Here is a 15,692-nt window from a genome sequence, read left to right as displayed (position 1 = left end):
ATTATGTGCTGCGGGCATTCCCTCCAGGCCTATGATGCTGCTTATTCCCCTGGGCCGCTGCCCTTCATGCTCTTCTGCATTTGTGAATCCTCAGCTGCGATGTCCTTGAGGATTCATTCTGCTCTGTTTGCCCACAATCACACTTGTTATCATGACCACAGAACTGCCAGCAACACCCCAAAGGAGCAGACCAGCATCTATAGGGACACACATTGGAGGGCAGAACCAAGCCCCAAGAACTGCAGCAGTGATTCCAGTTCTTCCATGAACACCCTGTATGAGGAACAAAGGAACAGGCTTAGCACAGTATTTTGCTTTATATACAAATATATACATGGCAGCTATTAACCCAAAGAGCTTTGCAAACAATGAACGCATACAAGAACTGCTTCAGCAATGCAGCATCGTACAACTACTCAACACTGTACAGAAGAACTAACAGTGCAGGACCCCAGCCCTGATAAAGGTATTTCTGTTATCATTGCTGGAGTTACAGCACTGCTGAGAGATCCTGAGCAGCGTGTGTGGAAGGAGCAGCACGACTGAGAGGGATTAGCAGGCAGACATGGAAGCTGAGCATTTCTTAAACCTCTCAAAGCCTGCCCAATCCTCTTAAGAGGAAAACTTCCTTTTGTACCAAAATGCAAAAAAAATAAGCTCTAACAGTCTCCATTCTGTCATATTTGAGCAAATAGAGATAATGGCACCATACGAGGGAGGTTGGGGACAAGAATAAACCACCCTTCTGGAAGATAACCAGCAATACAAAGGAGTAAATGCTTTGGGAAGCACAGTAACGTGAAGGTAGTGTCCTGTTATGCTCACAGGACCATGAGCAGGTTCCAGCCCTGCACCATGGAGCTCCCTGTGCCCCAGGGCTGTTTCTACATCATTTGGCCCTTCTGGAAGCCTCCTCAGGGATAATGAATGACTCCATGCACACCGGAGCTGCCCTCAGGCAGGAGGTGCATTGTGCCAACAGGTGTCCAGGAAGGTTAAAGACACAGCAGATTTCTGCACAAATCATTACTGCCTTAAACCAAAACCTACCATGCTAATTTCTTTGCACACTCAAAGGACACACAGAATAACACTGACCCAGTGAGCGCAGCCTTCCTTCCTCCTGCAGCTCAGAGGCCATTGAGTCGGAGGAGCATTAAAAGCAGAGCCAACGCCGCTGCTTGGTTTATAAACTTTTATTAGCTGGATAGTGTACACAGTACTTACAATTGCATCTATTAAAGACCAAAATACACTTGAAAAAATGCATTATATAAAAAAAATTATAAACTTTTTAAACTATATACAAACTTTGCCTTACATGATGCAAGTACCTCCCCACCCCCCATCCCCTTACACACACACACATCCAGTCACAAAGATTCTTTCCCTCTCTCCTGTTTGTAACATGCAAAGCCTCGAAGTGCTCCAGCATCACTCAAGGACCGTCCTCACAACTGACCCGCTGCAGGTAAGGAACCCAACAGCTGCACTCCGGCCTCCACGTCCTTATCTGAAGTATTAACAGTAAAGCTTCCTAAGTAACACGAATCCATAGGCCTTAGTACACGTTCTACAACAACAGATCAGAGAACCTATATATGAAGGGCTCATTGGGGGAGAAAAAAAAAAAGAGTTCTAGTTGTGTTGGAGAAGTTTACGACTTCTTTAAGGAAACCAAGAATTACTAATTTAAGAGAAATAAACAAAAACTCATGTCAGAGCAACAATCTCTGCTTCCATAACTTCCAACTGCCTGAGGGGTGCTCTGGGACACAGATTAGCTGTCAGCTGAAGAGCAGAAACGTTATGGAGGCCGTCTCAGTTCAGCACAGAAATGTTCCTCCAGCACATGAAAATCCTATTGACAAAATGTACAGAGGCTAAAAAAGTATTTACAAATAGTGCGGCAAATTCAACTAAGGAAAAGACTTTGTTGTTCCTTCACTAAATGAGAGCGATGGGTTTCCTGAAATGGGTGACCTCACGAGATTCCAGGTGAGGACTTTACAGTTACTGACTGAAAAAGAAAGAAGCACCGCGCTCTGACTGGCCACGAATTTAAGGCAGAAGCAACCAAAGGCACCAAAATGCCATTAATGCCTTTAGAATAGCTAGAAAAAAACCTCGTGTAAAACTGGTGAGCAGAATGCTGGATTATTAACACAACATTTGCAAATGCGTCGCGTTGTTCAGGTATATAATCCTTCCAAAACATCAGTATGCACCAGGTTGAGCGGCCCTGTGCTTCCACCATCATTCAACAGCTCCTCTCTCTATGCAGAATGAGAACTGTAGAACTGATTTACAACACACATCAAGAAATACTACCAAAAAGGTGGCCAAGTGTTTTCACTCTGATACTGCAGATTGTATTTCTGTTGGAGAACCATGCATCAGACCGGTCAGGTTAAAATAAAGACCTTAAAAATAATCCTTTGGAAGAGACTCAATTGGAAGTTCCAATACTTTAATATTGGCATCCACTCTTCTTCCAAAGCATGACCTGCTGGCAATAAACATACCAAAAAACACCAATAAATCCTATTTACTAACTAAACCCTTCTATCAATAACCCTCTCCACTCTTACTTCCCGGAACAGACACACAACAAATCAAGTCCTATAATAATCTTGAACTGCTCTGATCACTTTGACTGGATGGCTGAACTCTTCCCAGAGAAAAGCTTGCTGTTTAATACATATTTTACAGAGTGGAGCTTAAGAGAAACCCCTTCAGTTTCTGTCAGTTTTGCAAGTGCAGATGCAACAGTAGAGAACAGTTCAGTAGACGGTAAATCCAAAGATGTAAGTAGTGGATGTAAGTAACAATCCTCTCCTGGGAAAACAAAGTACCGTGGTATAGCCACATCAGTGCTGGTTGCTATGAACTGGGTTATGTCGCTGTGCAGAAGGGTCATAACTCCATGAAGTCTTTGCTGGCCCTCCTTCAGCACACCAGTTATTGCTGGTCAGTCAGCAGTACACTCACCATGGCCAATCTTAATGCAAGAGATGTTATAAAGGAAAAAAAAATAAAGGCATGAGCTGTCAGACTGAAATCCCTGCGCTGAATTAGAAGAGTATACCAAGAAAGTCATTAAGTTTCTATGAGTCGAGTCAACTGCAGTTAAAATCTTTACCACACACTGAAAAAGTGGTGTTTGTTCTGTAGAAAAGGATAGGCTGCGATGTGGTGATTGTCCCATTGAAAGACTTGCTTGATACACTGGTAAGGTAGGACAGACTTGCAGAAGGGACAGGAATTCAGTTACATTTTTATGTCAGCAGTGATTAGGAGACTCTGATCATCTGTGTCATCGCTTCTTCATTGGCCTGAGATGGATCCTACAGATAAAAAATAAATGTCATGTTGTAATTCCCAACATTTTCCATAACATCAGAGAGTCACATACAACAGCCTAACTCAGAAGAACAGAGAACAGTAGAAATGCTCCTCTAAAATGTAACCTGAAGGACTCAAAGCGTGAGCTGCCCAAAGAACAGGCAAAATTCTCCTTACCTGCATATGGGGACTGTCTTTTTCCTTTGGTGAGAAGAAACGTCCACCCTCTCCTCGCTTCCTGGCCATGGCGTGACGATGCCGAGATTCATGCAAGTATTTCTGTCACAACATGGAGGAGAAGAGCAATGAGAGCAGCACATTCCTCCTCAGTTCAGTACTCACAGTAATTGAGAACACAGCAGAAAAACCCAATGCAGATTCTGTTTTTCTCCCCCACCCCTGAAATAAAATGCTTACAGTAAAGGCCTATTTGCAATACAGTGACATTAGATGAGCTATTAAACGTATGGAAAGAAAGCACTTACTGCCACCAAGGGACTCAGCGATTACTCAAACATAGTTTATGAACAAGAAAAACAAATGGAAAAAATACTAAGATTCCAGGCCTCATTTTTCTGGCTTTTCTGTGCCTTCCTCATACAACAGCCCTGCATTAGCTCTGTGTTATATTCTCACCCTTCTTTCTTTGGGAATCTTCCCCTCTGCTTCAAGCTTTGCTCGTGCCTGCCTCCTCTTCAGGATTCGATGATACTGCTTGGCGTTTACATAGAGGGGCTCTTCTTCAAGCATCTCTGCTCCAGGCAAAGGTATCCGCTGGATGGCTGGTACTGATCCAGCTCCAGGTACCATCTGCACAGAGAAGAATGGTTTCAGAACTTTCAGCTTAGAATGAAAAGGGGATGCAGGGATATACTTTGAGAAGTGTTTACGATGGAATGGGCTTGTTTTTTCTCCGGTTAACACAGCAGTTTAAACTGAAATGAGGAATAAAGTCAGTCTCAAACTGCAGGACAAACTTAAATAACCCAATGACGCACCATTTGTACTTCCTTCTCCTCCTGATAACGGTAAAATTTCAACACAATACACAATTCTATGACTACTTTACTGCCTCTTGTCTAATTTGCATGCAGGACACACTCATCACTTCCCCTTCTTTTAGGCTATGAATTATTTAATTTATATGATAATTTCAGAGCATTTCTTAAGCAGTTATTTCTCATAGAGCTGCTGACATCTAGCGGGGATGAACAATAAAGTTCAAGTTGAAAGGCATCAAAGTGCAGAGATGGAAGAATGGGTGGAAAAAATCCTAAAAATCAGAAAAACAACTACTAAGGAATCCTCAAGAAATGCAACAGTCGATTCCATCTTTCCAAATGTCTGCTTTATCAGCTAACAGCTCATTTTGAAACATCCAGTTGGCAAGGATCTCAGACAACACCTTACACACTGACACCATATAGCTGTACCTTCAAGTTGAATGGAGAGTTAAATACATACCATAACCATTCCACCTGAATTGACAACATTCCCAGCAACTGGCAGTGTCACTGTGACAGTCCCTTGTCCGCTGCTGGTGGTGTTGGTGTTGGCTCCTGCTTGGACAATCTGTGCTCCAGCCAAACTGGCTGCTGGAATGGTGATCATGCCTGTAACAGGGACTGTAACTTTAAGAAAATAAAACACAAAAGGAAAGAAAACAAAACAAACGAAAACACGCACACAGAAAGAAGGGAACACCATTAGTCCCGCTTCTGTTTTCCACTCATTCACCCTTCTGTAAGATCTAGAAATGCATTACAAGGCATCAACCAAACCGTACTTGGTATTTTTTGTATCTGCACTGTAATCCCAGCCTCAGGTAAGACAGCAGGTATTTGGAATCGCAGAAGCGAATGAGCATCCCCATTCTAACAGCTCTTGCCAAAAAAACAAAGGATTGTTCAGTTTTCTGTGGAAAGATCTACCTGCCGAACTCCTGTCCAACAATACAAACCTCTCTTCTTCCATTCGCTGTGCCAGCACATCACAACAGTCACAGCACTGCCAACCACCACTGCAACTCACTGTGTGCACTGACAGCCTCTATGAGGCAATGAAAACCTACCAAGTGGACTTTGTGAGGTCGTGACTTTTTGCACCAGAGCTCATACCTTGTTGGAGAATGGTTCCGTCAGCGTTAACGGGCTGATAGACTATGGTCTGCCCTTCAGCCGTTTGCGCTACTTGTTGTCCTTGAACTGCTATTTGTTGCTGAGTCTAAACAAAACAGAACACAGGAACTTCAAACATTGCTTCCTTCTCAAATCCCACAGTTCCTCAATTAATACACAGTGCTTATGGCGCTTCAGGCACGTTATTTCTTTTGCTTTATTACTAGCATAAAGAAATAGAATGGAGTACAAACCAACTGAGCTGAAGGTAAAGTACCTGAAGCACATACTATAAACTTTTCCTAATACTGTTGTATTTAACATTCAGAGAAATAAGTTCCCTGTTTCCTGTCCCATTATCAGAACATTAAATTCTGGTCCTAACCAAAAGAAACAGCAGAAAACCCAGGTGTGACTGGACTACTGCACAAAATGGCGCAAGTATGACATTAGCAATACTTATGTTTGGAAATTGCAACAAAGAGACAAAAACAGCCATGAACCAATATACAGAAACACGATGGATAAGAACATGCAGTCTATTCATTCTGTCCCAGGGTTACGTATGAAACACTACAAAGATATTAATTTTATTCTCAAGTTCTCCTCCACATTAATATTTTTTTTCCCTTTTTACTTAACCACATTGAAAGTCATTTGCCAAGTTTCTCTTCCTGTTCCTCTCAAGAAAACCCTTCCATGCTGGTGCAGTTACCTGTGTCTGGCCAGCAGTAACTGCAGTCTGTGGCTGCTGTATAATGATCTGCTGGGTCTGGCCCTGCTGCCCCTGTACCTGTACAGCCTGCCCACCTTGAATCTGAATCTGACCTGGCTGGACCAACTGAATCTGTGGAAGAAAGAGTCAGAAAGGAACATTAACTATGCCTCTTATTTCTCCCTCCTTGGCCTCAGCATTACCAGATCATCTGAGGATGATTTATAGCTGCAAAGAAAACAACAACAAAAAAGCACTGATACTTCTCTTTTTTTCTATTTTAAAATGAAGAGTTTTAAGTTGCTCTTCCCTGTGACACTGCAGTCACTGATAGAACAGCAGAACATACAGAATAGAGGAAACTCAACACGTAACATGCCAGTGCCATCACGTTCCAGCAGCTCTCAGCTGCTCACACAGTGAAACAGTCAGAAGAAATAAATTCACACAAAACTAGAATTACTGCTCAGGTCAAAGAAACCAGGAGTGAGATTTAAGGTATCTGCAGAGCGTTTATTTTTTTTGTGATAAAATAAACTGGGATACGGTCTGCAGCTCCTGCTTTAGAGCCCAGCTACAGACCTTCCTCAACAACCACATCAAGAACCTAACACAGAAAATATTGTCTTTCAGCCAAAGAGTTTGAATTCAGTAACTAAATAAACCTCTCAGGACACCACCACCACCACGTGCCTTCCTGCACCGTGCAGAATGTCACTCCCAAATCCCATTCTCTGATCACTACAACACTTCCAACATGCTGCTGTTAGCAGTTCTTCTCTTAGATTTGAGGAATGCGCTTTGAGCACCTGCTGACATTCATAAACTGGCTTTGAAATAATCAGAAGCAATTGCTTCCAATCAAACCATCATGAATCCTTCCACAATTTACTTCATTTACAACGGAAATGTTTAAATCCACCATCTGCCATCACATGGAAGATGAACTCAAGCACAAGAATTATTCTCAAGTTTTCTTTTTTCAAAGAATTCAAGTGTATTCTAGCGGACTTGGAAGGCTTCCACCATCCCTTAAAATACAAAAGCCCAATACAAAGCGTATTTCAGATCCACTCTTAATGGAGTTCACTGTGGCAGGTCCACAACCATCGCTGCCCAGGCCATTCTAACAGCGCTGAGGCAAACACACTCTAATTGACAAGGCAAGAACGCAGCAGTTCATTATCTGCAATTTATCTCTAATGAAATCAGGGTTATCTCACCTGCTGCAGTCCTTGAGTTCCAGAAACGGGGACTTGCATGATAGTCTGGCCCTGGCCCCCAGGCACAGCCTGCACCATGATGGGCTGGCCAGTCGATGTGATCAGCTGTCCTCCGCTCACCTGCACCATTAACGGCTGCCCCTGGACCTGGGGAACAGGAGAGAACAGAAACACAACAATGAAAAAGTCTGGTGGGACGAAGCAGGGAACTGGAAATGACACACAGCTCACGGCTCACCTGTCCTAACCTGCCACAGTCACTGTGCTGGGCTCATCAGCATCAAATACCTTTAGTTTCTACAACTCTCTCCATCCTGCACTGCTGGATTTTGTACATTATCTCTTCCTGCCGCACTCTAACCAATAAAGCATAAAAGCTGGACAAGTCTTCCAGACACAATAACTATGTTCGTGCACAGCCCAAGAGCAAAGTGTAATAAAAGAAACTTCATTAACTACATCACTGCTAATCTTTCACTGAGGCTCCTAATGAGAAAAAGCTCCAAGAAAGCCATTCTGGCAGAGAGATTCTGCAGCAGCTTCGCTCTCTCCAATTACATGCTCACAACATTTCCATTTCCTAACCAATCCACAGCATGTGATATTCTCAGAGAACTTTTTCACGGCTATTAAGTGAAATTATTAATGTAATAGCACAAAATGCAGCTCGGTAAGGAAGAGTAACAGACTCAACCACAGTCGTATCCCAGGGATCAACACCTTAAATAGAACACAGTAGCTTTACAGGTCACCTGATCCCCTCGCCACATTGATCCATTCATTCCTCAACCTTGTAGCTATCAGTAAGTCACTGACAAAAGGGGCAGCGTGTGCTTTGAGTTACAAGAAATAAAAGCATGCTCATGTCAGCCAGAGAAGCACAGGCAGCAGTACTGCATCCAATAGGCAGAAAGTAAAATGTGCATTCCAGGATTCTTGTTAATGCATTAAGGCAAGCAAAGGGGAAAAAAAAAGAGGTGGGGAGAAGTAGGAGGCCACAGTGATCCAAGCCATTCAAGTCAGCCAGCTTTTCATACTTGAACTCCAAACATAAAAAATGCTGTGTTCAACTTGACACCTGGCAAGACCAATCAAACCTCAAGCCAAGCCAACAGTGAGCAATGTACTGCTAAACTATGGCTGTCCAGGGCTCATCAGTTCCTTTACAAATTTCCTAATGAGATGACAAATGTGTTTGCACAGCCCGGAGTGTTTCATACTGAAGGAAATCAGGGCTTGAAATGACCGTGCATTTCTTCCCAACTTCTGTTGTATCTGCTGTTAGGAGCCATAGGTCTGAGTTTCCCTGCAATGTAATACAGGCAAGAAACGAGCTCTCTCAGTCCTGCAGGAGCTAATACTGTTCCCACGTAGCTTTTCCAATTACAGATAAAAAAGTTTCTCTCTTCATGCTGGTGGGTCACCCCCTACCTCTCTATCTCCTTTCATGTAGGAATGAAACCTGCAGAACTACTCACACTGAGTATCAGAAATGTAATCTTGGAAGTACAGAAAATCTTTAAGCTGTATCTCTTTAAAGCTGTGTCTCTTGACTTCATGATCTCGGTGAGTTTCTTCCCTTTTGACTCCCATTTCATCCACTATTTGCTTTCTGAATTACAACAGCTGGAATTCATGAATGCACCTGTGATCCAATGAAAAGCTATAACCTGATGGGAAGCCTCACATCAAGCACACAGTATTGGCCAACAATTTTCCCATCCCTATTTGAAACCCTGTAAAAAACACAGCATTAGATATGTGGTGATGGAGAGTCATGCAGTGCTCACAAACACAATTAGAGAGGTCACCACTACCTGGAGGGTCTGGACTTGCTGGCCTGAGGCGGATGCCACCTGGGCCTCAGTCTGCAGCTGGACAGCAGTGACACCACCCTGCTGCTGGGAACAGGAACAGGAAGAGCTTGAAACAGGGAAATGCACAGCTCACACCAGACACAACCACACTTTGCTGACGAGGATGAATTTTACAATTCACATACGCTGCTCTTGGAACACACAGAACGTGAGTTAACGAATCTAAGGGCGGAATGCTGGCAAATCTGCACATCACACTGATGAGCTTCAACATTCCAAACACAAGTTGGTTACAAAACACAGGAGAGGTCATTTTGCAGGAACTAAATTCTCTGCTGCTGTCTGTGTGCTCCATGTTTCCTTGCACTGCTCAGACGTCTTGTGAAAGGCTTCCAAAATTGCGACTTGTTGGTTACAACAAGTACCACACGTTCCTTCCTGCAAGGAAGAGTCTGCTGTGCTGCTGAGTTCATCTGTGTCATCCCTCCATCTATGTCTTCCCACCACTGACCTTGAAGGACGATCTTGAGATGTTGCAAGAGCAGTTCAATCTAAAAGCCTCGTCTATCTTTAGCCTCCTTAGTAAGAGTCCCAAAATAATCAATGATAACCGTGTTAGCATTTTGAGAGACGAAGGGCGGCCTCTCTCCTGAAGGCTTTACAACTGGCTTCAAGTGGAAAAAATCACTTAGAAAAACATTTCACACGCAGCAAATCACCGTGTTTGGGAGCACGTACTTAAAATGAAACAGGTCAGTGAATGTGTTCACCTCTATTACTTTGAAGATACCAATAACATCAAATACATCTTTGGTTACCTGCTGGAATCAGTGTGAGTGGATGAAACTTAACTGAAAACCTACAAGCCTTAAAACCGAACCCAAACCAGCCAAACAACTTGTGTGTTCCAACACATAAACTCGATCTGTCTGGCACGGATGAACTCCTCCAAAGCTACATGCTTAGTGGTCCTGGCTTTTAGTCATTTTTTGCAATTCTTGTGCTCATTTTGATTTCTTGTAGTGACAGAACTCAGGTAAACTCAGAGGGGATCACAGAGTGTCCCGCTGGTTCTTTGCAACTGTGAAGGTCTGTAACCCACCAACAGCAGCTCGACCATTGTAACTGCCCATACCTGCTGCTGGATCTGCCCCGCCTGCACAACGATCTGCTCTGTGGAGCTGTTGCTGTTGGCTGTGTACTGCTCCATCCCGCTTCAGTTCCAAGGCTGACCAAGGCACAGCGCAGTCTGTGGACCTGGCAAGAAAGGAGAAAAAAACCCACGTGATTATTGTCCCAATGTCTGAAGGTTGTTGTGACCTACAGCAGCTGAAAAGCAAAGCACCTGCTAACATGGAGGTAGTGCCTTGAGCACACTCTGATTAACAGCCATGGTCTAATTGCAGCCCTTCCTTTGTTAATGTCACCTGACTTCAGAACAGAAAACAAAGCTTAGATATAAAATATAATGTAAGAATTGAGACTCTGGGTCAGAACTTTGATGCAGTGATACTAAGCCTGGACATCAGTGATAGCCTGAGTCGCAGCAAAGGAAGGCCCTGCACTCTGATGCAGCATCAGCCCCATCCGTGCTCACTTAGCAATGGTTTCTCACTGCCTACCAGAAGATGCTTTATTCTCTTCCCTCTGCAGATGCTGCTGCCTATCAAAGCCTCCATTTGAATTCTGCACAGCATATTTAATTGCTACCATCGCTGCCTGTGGGCCCAGCAGGAAGCAGCTCATTCTGCAGGGAAGCTGCTCAGTAACAAGCACAGGACACCACTAAGCTCTATCTGCAACATCTCCCAGCACCAAATCACAAATTAAAGGATGCTTCTATTGGAAAGTGTTTTCTCTTGTGTCAGGCCTGTCTCTATAACATAAGGTAGCACTGAATCCAGGTGTGCAGGTTGTGGCTGGGAGCTGAACGTTTCACATGTGCAGATCGCAGCCCTCCAAGGGATCCCTTCATTGAAATAAAGCACTAGTGTTACTCTATCAAAGCAGGATCCCAAAGCTCAGCCTTATGGTTCAGTGTGTGCTCCCCCACAGCTCATCCCACAGCTCCAGCTGCCCGCACCGAGCACTATTGTGCTCCATGTTGGCCGTGTCCCCGCTGTGTGTACCCGGTGTGTGCTGTATCAGCGGGTCGGCCCGTTTCACCCGTTCCATGTGTTATGTGTCACCGTGTGGTGCTGCTCTCCCGTCTCGAGGGCGGGGCGCTGCCTCCCGCGGTCCCGCAGCCCCGCACGGAGCCCGGCCCCAAGCAGCGGCCCCGGCCTGGCCGCCTCCTCCTCCTCCATCCCTCGGCCCAACGATCGTTGCTCTCTCCGCCCGTTCCTTCTCTCCGCCCGTTTCCCCCCGTTCCCCCTCGGCCCCGTCCCCTGGTTCCCCCCCAGCCCGGCCCTACACGCGGCCTCCTGACTGGTCACTGTGTCCCGCCAATCCCGGCGCTGGTTCCGCCGCTCGGTTGCTCCATATTGGCTGCTCGCACTCACCGTGCCTCGCTCCCCCGGTTCGGGTCCCGCGCTGATTGGCTCCGCTACCGGACCCCGAAACCCAATCAGCGCCCGCACTCGCCCGCCGCGTTAAAATGGCGCCCAACCCCGAACAAAGGCAGGGGAGGGGGCGGGCGCGGGCGGCGCATGCGCAGTGTGCCGCTCGCTCCGGATGGCCCCGCCCACCCGCGGCCCGCCCGCCCGCGCACAATGCGCATGCGCACAAAGGGGTGCGAGTGCCTCGCGGGGCCGCCAACGCCCGCACTGCGCACGCGCCGCCGCGGCTCCGCCCTCATCCCGTCACGTGATCTGTAGGTTCCGCCTCTGAGGGTCTCGCGCATGCGCCCTCGGGCGGTAGGTTGGTCTGCGGAATGTTCTCGGCGGGTACCATAGAGGCGGCGTTCCTCCAGGCTGCCTAGAGGGGCTGGGTAGCGGGTGGTGGTGGCGGCCATTTTGACGTGACGCCGCAGTGTGGCAGTGGAGGTGACGGAGCGATGCGGGCCGTGCTGGGCCGGCTCACCAGGCTGGCCGGGCTCACCGCCGTGCAGGCCCGGGCTGGGCGGCCCGTCGTTCACGTCGTGCCCGCGGGTGGGCCGTGTGTGCTGAGGGGGCCTACAGCGGGCTGGGGTGGCCTGGAGAGCAACACGTGGCCTGTGGGCTCTGGCCGGGCCTACCTTGTGGGACACTGGGGCCCTGCTTCCCCTTATCGTTCTTCCCCCATATCGGCTGTATTGTCGGCTCTAACCCTGCTGGGTGAAGGCCCAGCCCTGCGCACACACGGCCTCGTTCCCAGCCCGTGGTTTCCATTAACTCTGTTCTTCTCTCCGCCATCTTTCCAGCCGCAGGAGCCTTCACAGCCCGCACCACCATGGCCACCCACGTCCAGGAGCAGGGCGAGCGAGTGCGTAGTACATAATACAAGGGTTCTATGGGCTGCTGCTGTGTGTGCTGGGACATCCCTGCCTCATATTGGCAGCAGATTGGACCATGTAGCTTTTGGGACAGATAATAAAGTGCTGTTGGGCTTATATCAGTGATGCTGTTACTTGGCATCAGCACAGAGCTCAGGTGTTGAAGTGTCTGGCAGTGTGTGGTGCTGGCATAGCTGCAGTGTGCTTCTCATATATCTGATCCTGTAAAAGATATCACTATATTGAGTTTATAATCTACATATTAAACGCACTACCAAATAGATAGCATTGTACAGACTGGTTTAACATGGATGTTCTGTTATCGTGGCCAGCACTCAGCTTTCACACCTGTGTTTGCTTTCTAGATCAAGTGTGTTAAAGGAGACCTGTTTTCCTGCCCCCCAACGGACGCGTTGGCTCATTGCATCAGTGAGGACTGTCGGATGGGTGCAGGCATCGCTGTCCTGTTTAAGAAGAAGTTTGGAGGCGTCCAAGAGCTGTTAGATCAACGTGAGTAATTTTGTACCATCGTGGGATTTTAAGGACTAAGATTTCCAGCTTTGAAGGTTGCTACCAGGGTTTCAGGGTCAGTTGCACAGCAGGACTGTAACTGTTCCTAAAATAGCACCTTTTTCCCTTTAGAAAAGAAGACTGGGGAGGTGGCAGTTCTCCAAAGAGATGACCGGTATATTTACTACCTGGTAAGAGTAGAGAATGACTCAAATGCTCCCCTGTAACAAGGCTGTATTAGATATTACGGTGACAGCTTTAATAACATTGAGTACTTTCTCCTACGTAAGTGAGATGTATTACTCAAGTCTTCCTATTGAGGAGTAGCCAAGCTCTCTTGTGTGTGTTTATTTATACTCCTACATTCACAGAACAAGCTGCTGAATTACACTATTTCAAGCTGTGAAACACAGTTCTTTTTCCAAGTCTCTTTCCCTTTATGGTAGTGACTGAGTGTAGGAACCCCAGGTGTGGAGGGGTTTGTTTGAGGGAGGAGAGGGGGGAGTTTGCTGTGATGATGACAGAGTTGTCACTGATTTTTTACTTTCATGCTTAGATTACGAAGAAGAAAGTTTCTCACAAACCAACGTATGAGGACATGAGGAAGAGTTTAGAAGCAATGAAAAATCACTGTCTAAACAATGGAGTTACTGACGTTTCCATGCCCAAGTAAGAAAATTAGTGCTGTGTAAATCTGAGTTTCTTGGGTAGGAGGCTGTTTTTGAGAGATGATCTCCTACTCTGAGAGTTCAGTATCTAATTGTGTGTAACTCTTCTGATCCATTGTGTATATGAAGTTTGTGTTCCCCTGTGGGTTTAAGTGATAAAAGTACATTCAGGTTTGGTTATGTCCATATTTTACCTGTATTATATTGATTTACGGTGAGTTGAGTTAGTGCCTGAAGGGTTGTTATTCATAACGTGCTCCAAAAGTTTTATAGTTATTTTGATGTTTTATTTTCCAGAATTGGGTGTGGACTGGACCGCCTGGAGTGGGATAAAGTTTCAGCAATACTTGGGGAAGTGTTTGAAGACACAGATATAAAGATCACTGTTTATACTCTCTGAGCAGAAGAGTCTCGTTTCCCTAGCTTTCAGCAGTGGCAACTTCTTAACCGATAAGGGGGAAAACTGCATGCTGAGCACATTCTTCTGAGCACAGTTCACTCGTGTTGGTGGTGGCCGTGGCTCTAAAAGGAAATAAAGTGATAAAAGTCTTAGAGCAGCTAATTTGAGATGTAGGATTTAGGGAACCTGTGCTGAAAGCAGGGATATTGTAACTCAGGGAGTTCCTAGACTGTCCCAGCAAGCCACCAGATGTCACTAGTCCTCCACCTGCACTGGGGCTTCTTACAGCTGGCAGTTGCTGTGCAGTGAAATTGGAGCTTTCTAATGCTTAGATATTGGTTGTTCTGGTTCATAATGATGACCTGTGGAGCCCTGTCTATTTTTACTTTTCAGGATCTGCAGTGTTGATATTCAGCATATTTGTTCTCTGCAGGATTAAAAATTAGTTTTTTGTATCTTTTAGACACGAGCACTTTTTAAAAATGGAATTGTACACAAGAAGAACTGTGCTGTCAATGTGCAGTTAATGGTTCTTCAGTCCTCTGCTGTCAGATCAGAGCACGGTCCTTGCAAACAATGTCTGCACGTGTTGTGGCTGTAGGCAATAGGAAAGCAGAGTTTGGGAAGGTGGTGCTGGAGGTTTATAAAGACACCTAGTGGGTGCGTTCTGTATGATGTGATTGGTATCATATGCAGTTCTCAGTTTTCTGAGAATCCTCACATAGGAATGACTGACATGCTGTTTAAAAAGCAATACTATGAAAGATTTGGTTTGTGTTATTGTTTTGTGTTACTGTGTTTGTAGTTCAGCTGGTATATGTTGTTTGATGTCACCAAATGTGGAAGTCATTGACGGCTTGTTAGGCCATTGCTGAACACTTGATATTGGGGAGGTTTGGTTCCAGTACTGAATAACAGAGTATTTCCTTTGTGCTTGGTTTTACCCCCTGTCCTGTAATACCAAATCTATTGTGTCAAGCTGAATGCCCACAGAAATGCCAGAAACATTGAATAAACCAAATAGATGGGACAGCTGAGAAGTCGTTCATGTAAAACAAGGTTTCTAGTTACTCCTTGCTGCTTATTAAATGTATGGAGACTTTCCTGTTCTGAGTTTTATGGGTGAATCTGTATTGTATGTTTTCTTTGCTGATGGAGATCTGCAAATTCCATTTGTGTCTCTAAGAACTGCATATTGTCTTCCTCCCCTGTTTGACTATCCTTTGCTTCTTGGTTTTGGTGGGTAATTGCTGTGAGAAATAAACTTGAGTGAGACAAAAGAACTTGGAGTATTGAGCTAATCAGGAGCGAGCATCAGGCCTGTTCCTTGATTTAGCCCTTGAGCTTCTATTTGCTTTTTAAATCCGGTGGCAAAGAAATGAAAGCCACAGAAGCCGCAGCGTCTACCCAAGGTGTATGAAATATCTCATTTGTGGGTGTCCCACGGTGCCTCACCTGTCAGAGCAATTTTAGGACCTCTTTGAA

The 15,692-nt window shown here is 45.6% G+C and overlaps 2 protein-coding genes across 14 annotated transcripts; one reads left to right on the top strand and one right to left on the bottom strand.

Annotated features, from left to right (window-relative positions):
• Positions 1–1,181: 1,181 nt before the first annotated feature.
• NFYA (nuclear transcription factor Y subunit alpha) lies at positions 1,182–11,857 on the bottom strand. 11 transcript variants are annotated; one of them, XM_015885258.2, is made up of 10 exons: positions 11,719–11,857; positions 10,353–10,474; positions 9,215–9,301; positions 7,401–7,547; positions 6,178–6,309; positions 5,463–5,568; positions 4,810–4,958; positions 3,982–4,155; positions 3,523–3,624; positions 1,182–3,347 (listed from the first exon to the last, which is right to left on the bottom strand). In XM_015885258.2, exons 2-10 carry the CDS (start codon positions 10,425–10,427, stop codon positions 3,294–3,296), a joined length of 1,026 nt encoding a protein of 341 aa, XP_015740744.1. In that variant the 5' UTR covers positions 10,428–10,474; positions 11,719–11,857; the 3' UTR covers positions 1,182–3,293. The 11 variants fall into 11 exon arrangements, with proteins under 11 accessions (XP_015740744.1, XP_015740739.1, XP_015740738.1 ...); XM_015885253.2 differs by having other exon boundaries at positions 1,185–3,347; positions 4,810–4,976; positions 11,631–11,856; XM_015885252.2 differs by having other exon boundaries at positions 1,185–3,347; positions 4,810–4,976; positions 11,719–11,855.
• A 196-nt stretch (positions 11,858–12,053) lies between these two features.
• Positions 12,054–15,490, top strand: OARD1 (O-acyl-ADP-ribose deacylase 1). Of its 3 annotated transcripts, none has more exons than XM_032449229.1 (6): positions 12,054–12,072; positions 12,558–12,619; positions 12,995–13,139; positions 13,272–13,330; positions 13,696–13,808; positions 14,105–15,490. In XM_032449229.1, exons 2-6 carry the CDS (start codon positions 12,587–12,589, stop codon positions 14,205–14,207), a joined length of 453 nt encoding a protein of 150 aa, XP_032305120.1. In that variant the 5' UTR covers positions 12,054–12,072; positions 12,558–12,586; the 3' UTR covers positions 14,208–15,490. The 3 variants fall into 3 exon arrangements, with proteins under 3 accessions (XP_032305120.1, XP_032305119.1, XP_015740754.1); XM_032449228.1 differs by having other exon boundaries at positions 12,072–12,201; XM_015885268.2 differs by lacking the exon at positions 12,054–12,072 and adding an exon at positions 12,130–12,306.
• Positions 15,491–15,692: the final 202 nt, after the last annotated feature.

Source organism: Coturnix japonica, chromosome 26, assembly GCF_001577835.2.
Source record: "Coturnix japonica isolate 7356 chromosome 26, Coturnix japonica 2.1, whole genome shotgun sequence".
Taxonomy (NCBI): domain Eukaryota; kingdom Metazoa; phylum Chordata; class Aves; order Galliformes; family Phasianidae; genus Coturnix; species Coturnix japonica.
Note: the sequence above shows the minus strand (reverse complement) of the source record. Positions and strands in the feature narration are given on the sequence as shown.

Bases quoted from the DNA above. Each gene is read 5' to 3' on its own strand.
- NFYA (XM_015885253.2), bottom strand. From the start codon at position 10,427: ATGGAGCAGTACACAGCCAACAGCAACAGCTCCACAGAGCAGATCGTT. The intron at 9,302-10,352 runs GTATGGGCAGTT...TCCTGTTCCCAG, and splicing joins CGGGGCAGATCCAGCAGCAG to CAGCAGGGTGGTGTCACTGC. The intron at 3,625-3,981 runs GTGAGAATATAA...ATGTTGTGACAG, and splicing joins AGATTCCCAAAGAAAGAAGG to AAATACTTGCATGAATCTCG.
- OARD1 (XM_015885268.2), top strand. From the start codon at position 12,213: ATGCGGGCCGTGCTGGGCCGGCTCACCAGGCTGGCCGGGCTCACCGCC. The intron at 13,140-13,271 runs GTGAGTAATTTT...TTTTCCCTTTAG, and splicing joins CCAAGAGCTGTTAGATCAAC to AAAAGAAGACTGGGGAGGTG. The intron at 13,331-13,695 runs GTAAGAGTAGAG...TTTCATGCTTAG, and splicing joins ACCGGTATATTTACTACCTG to ATTACGAAGAAGAAAGTTTC.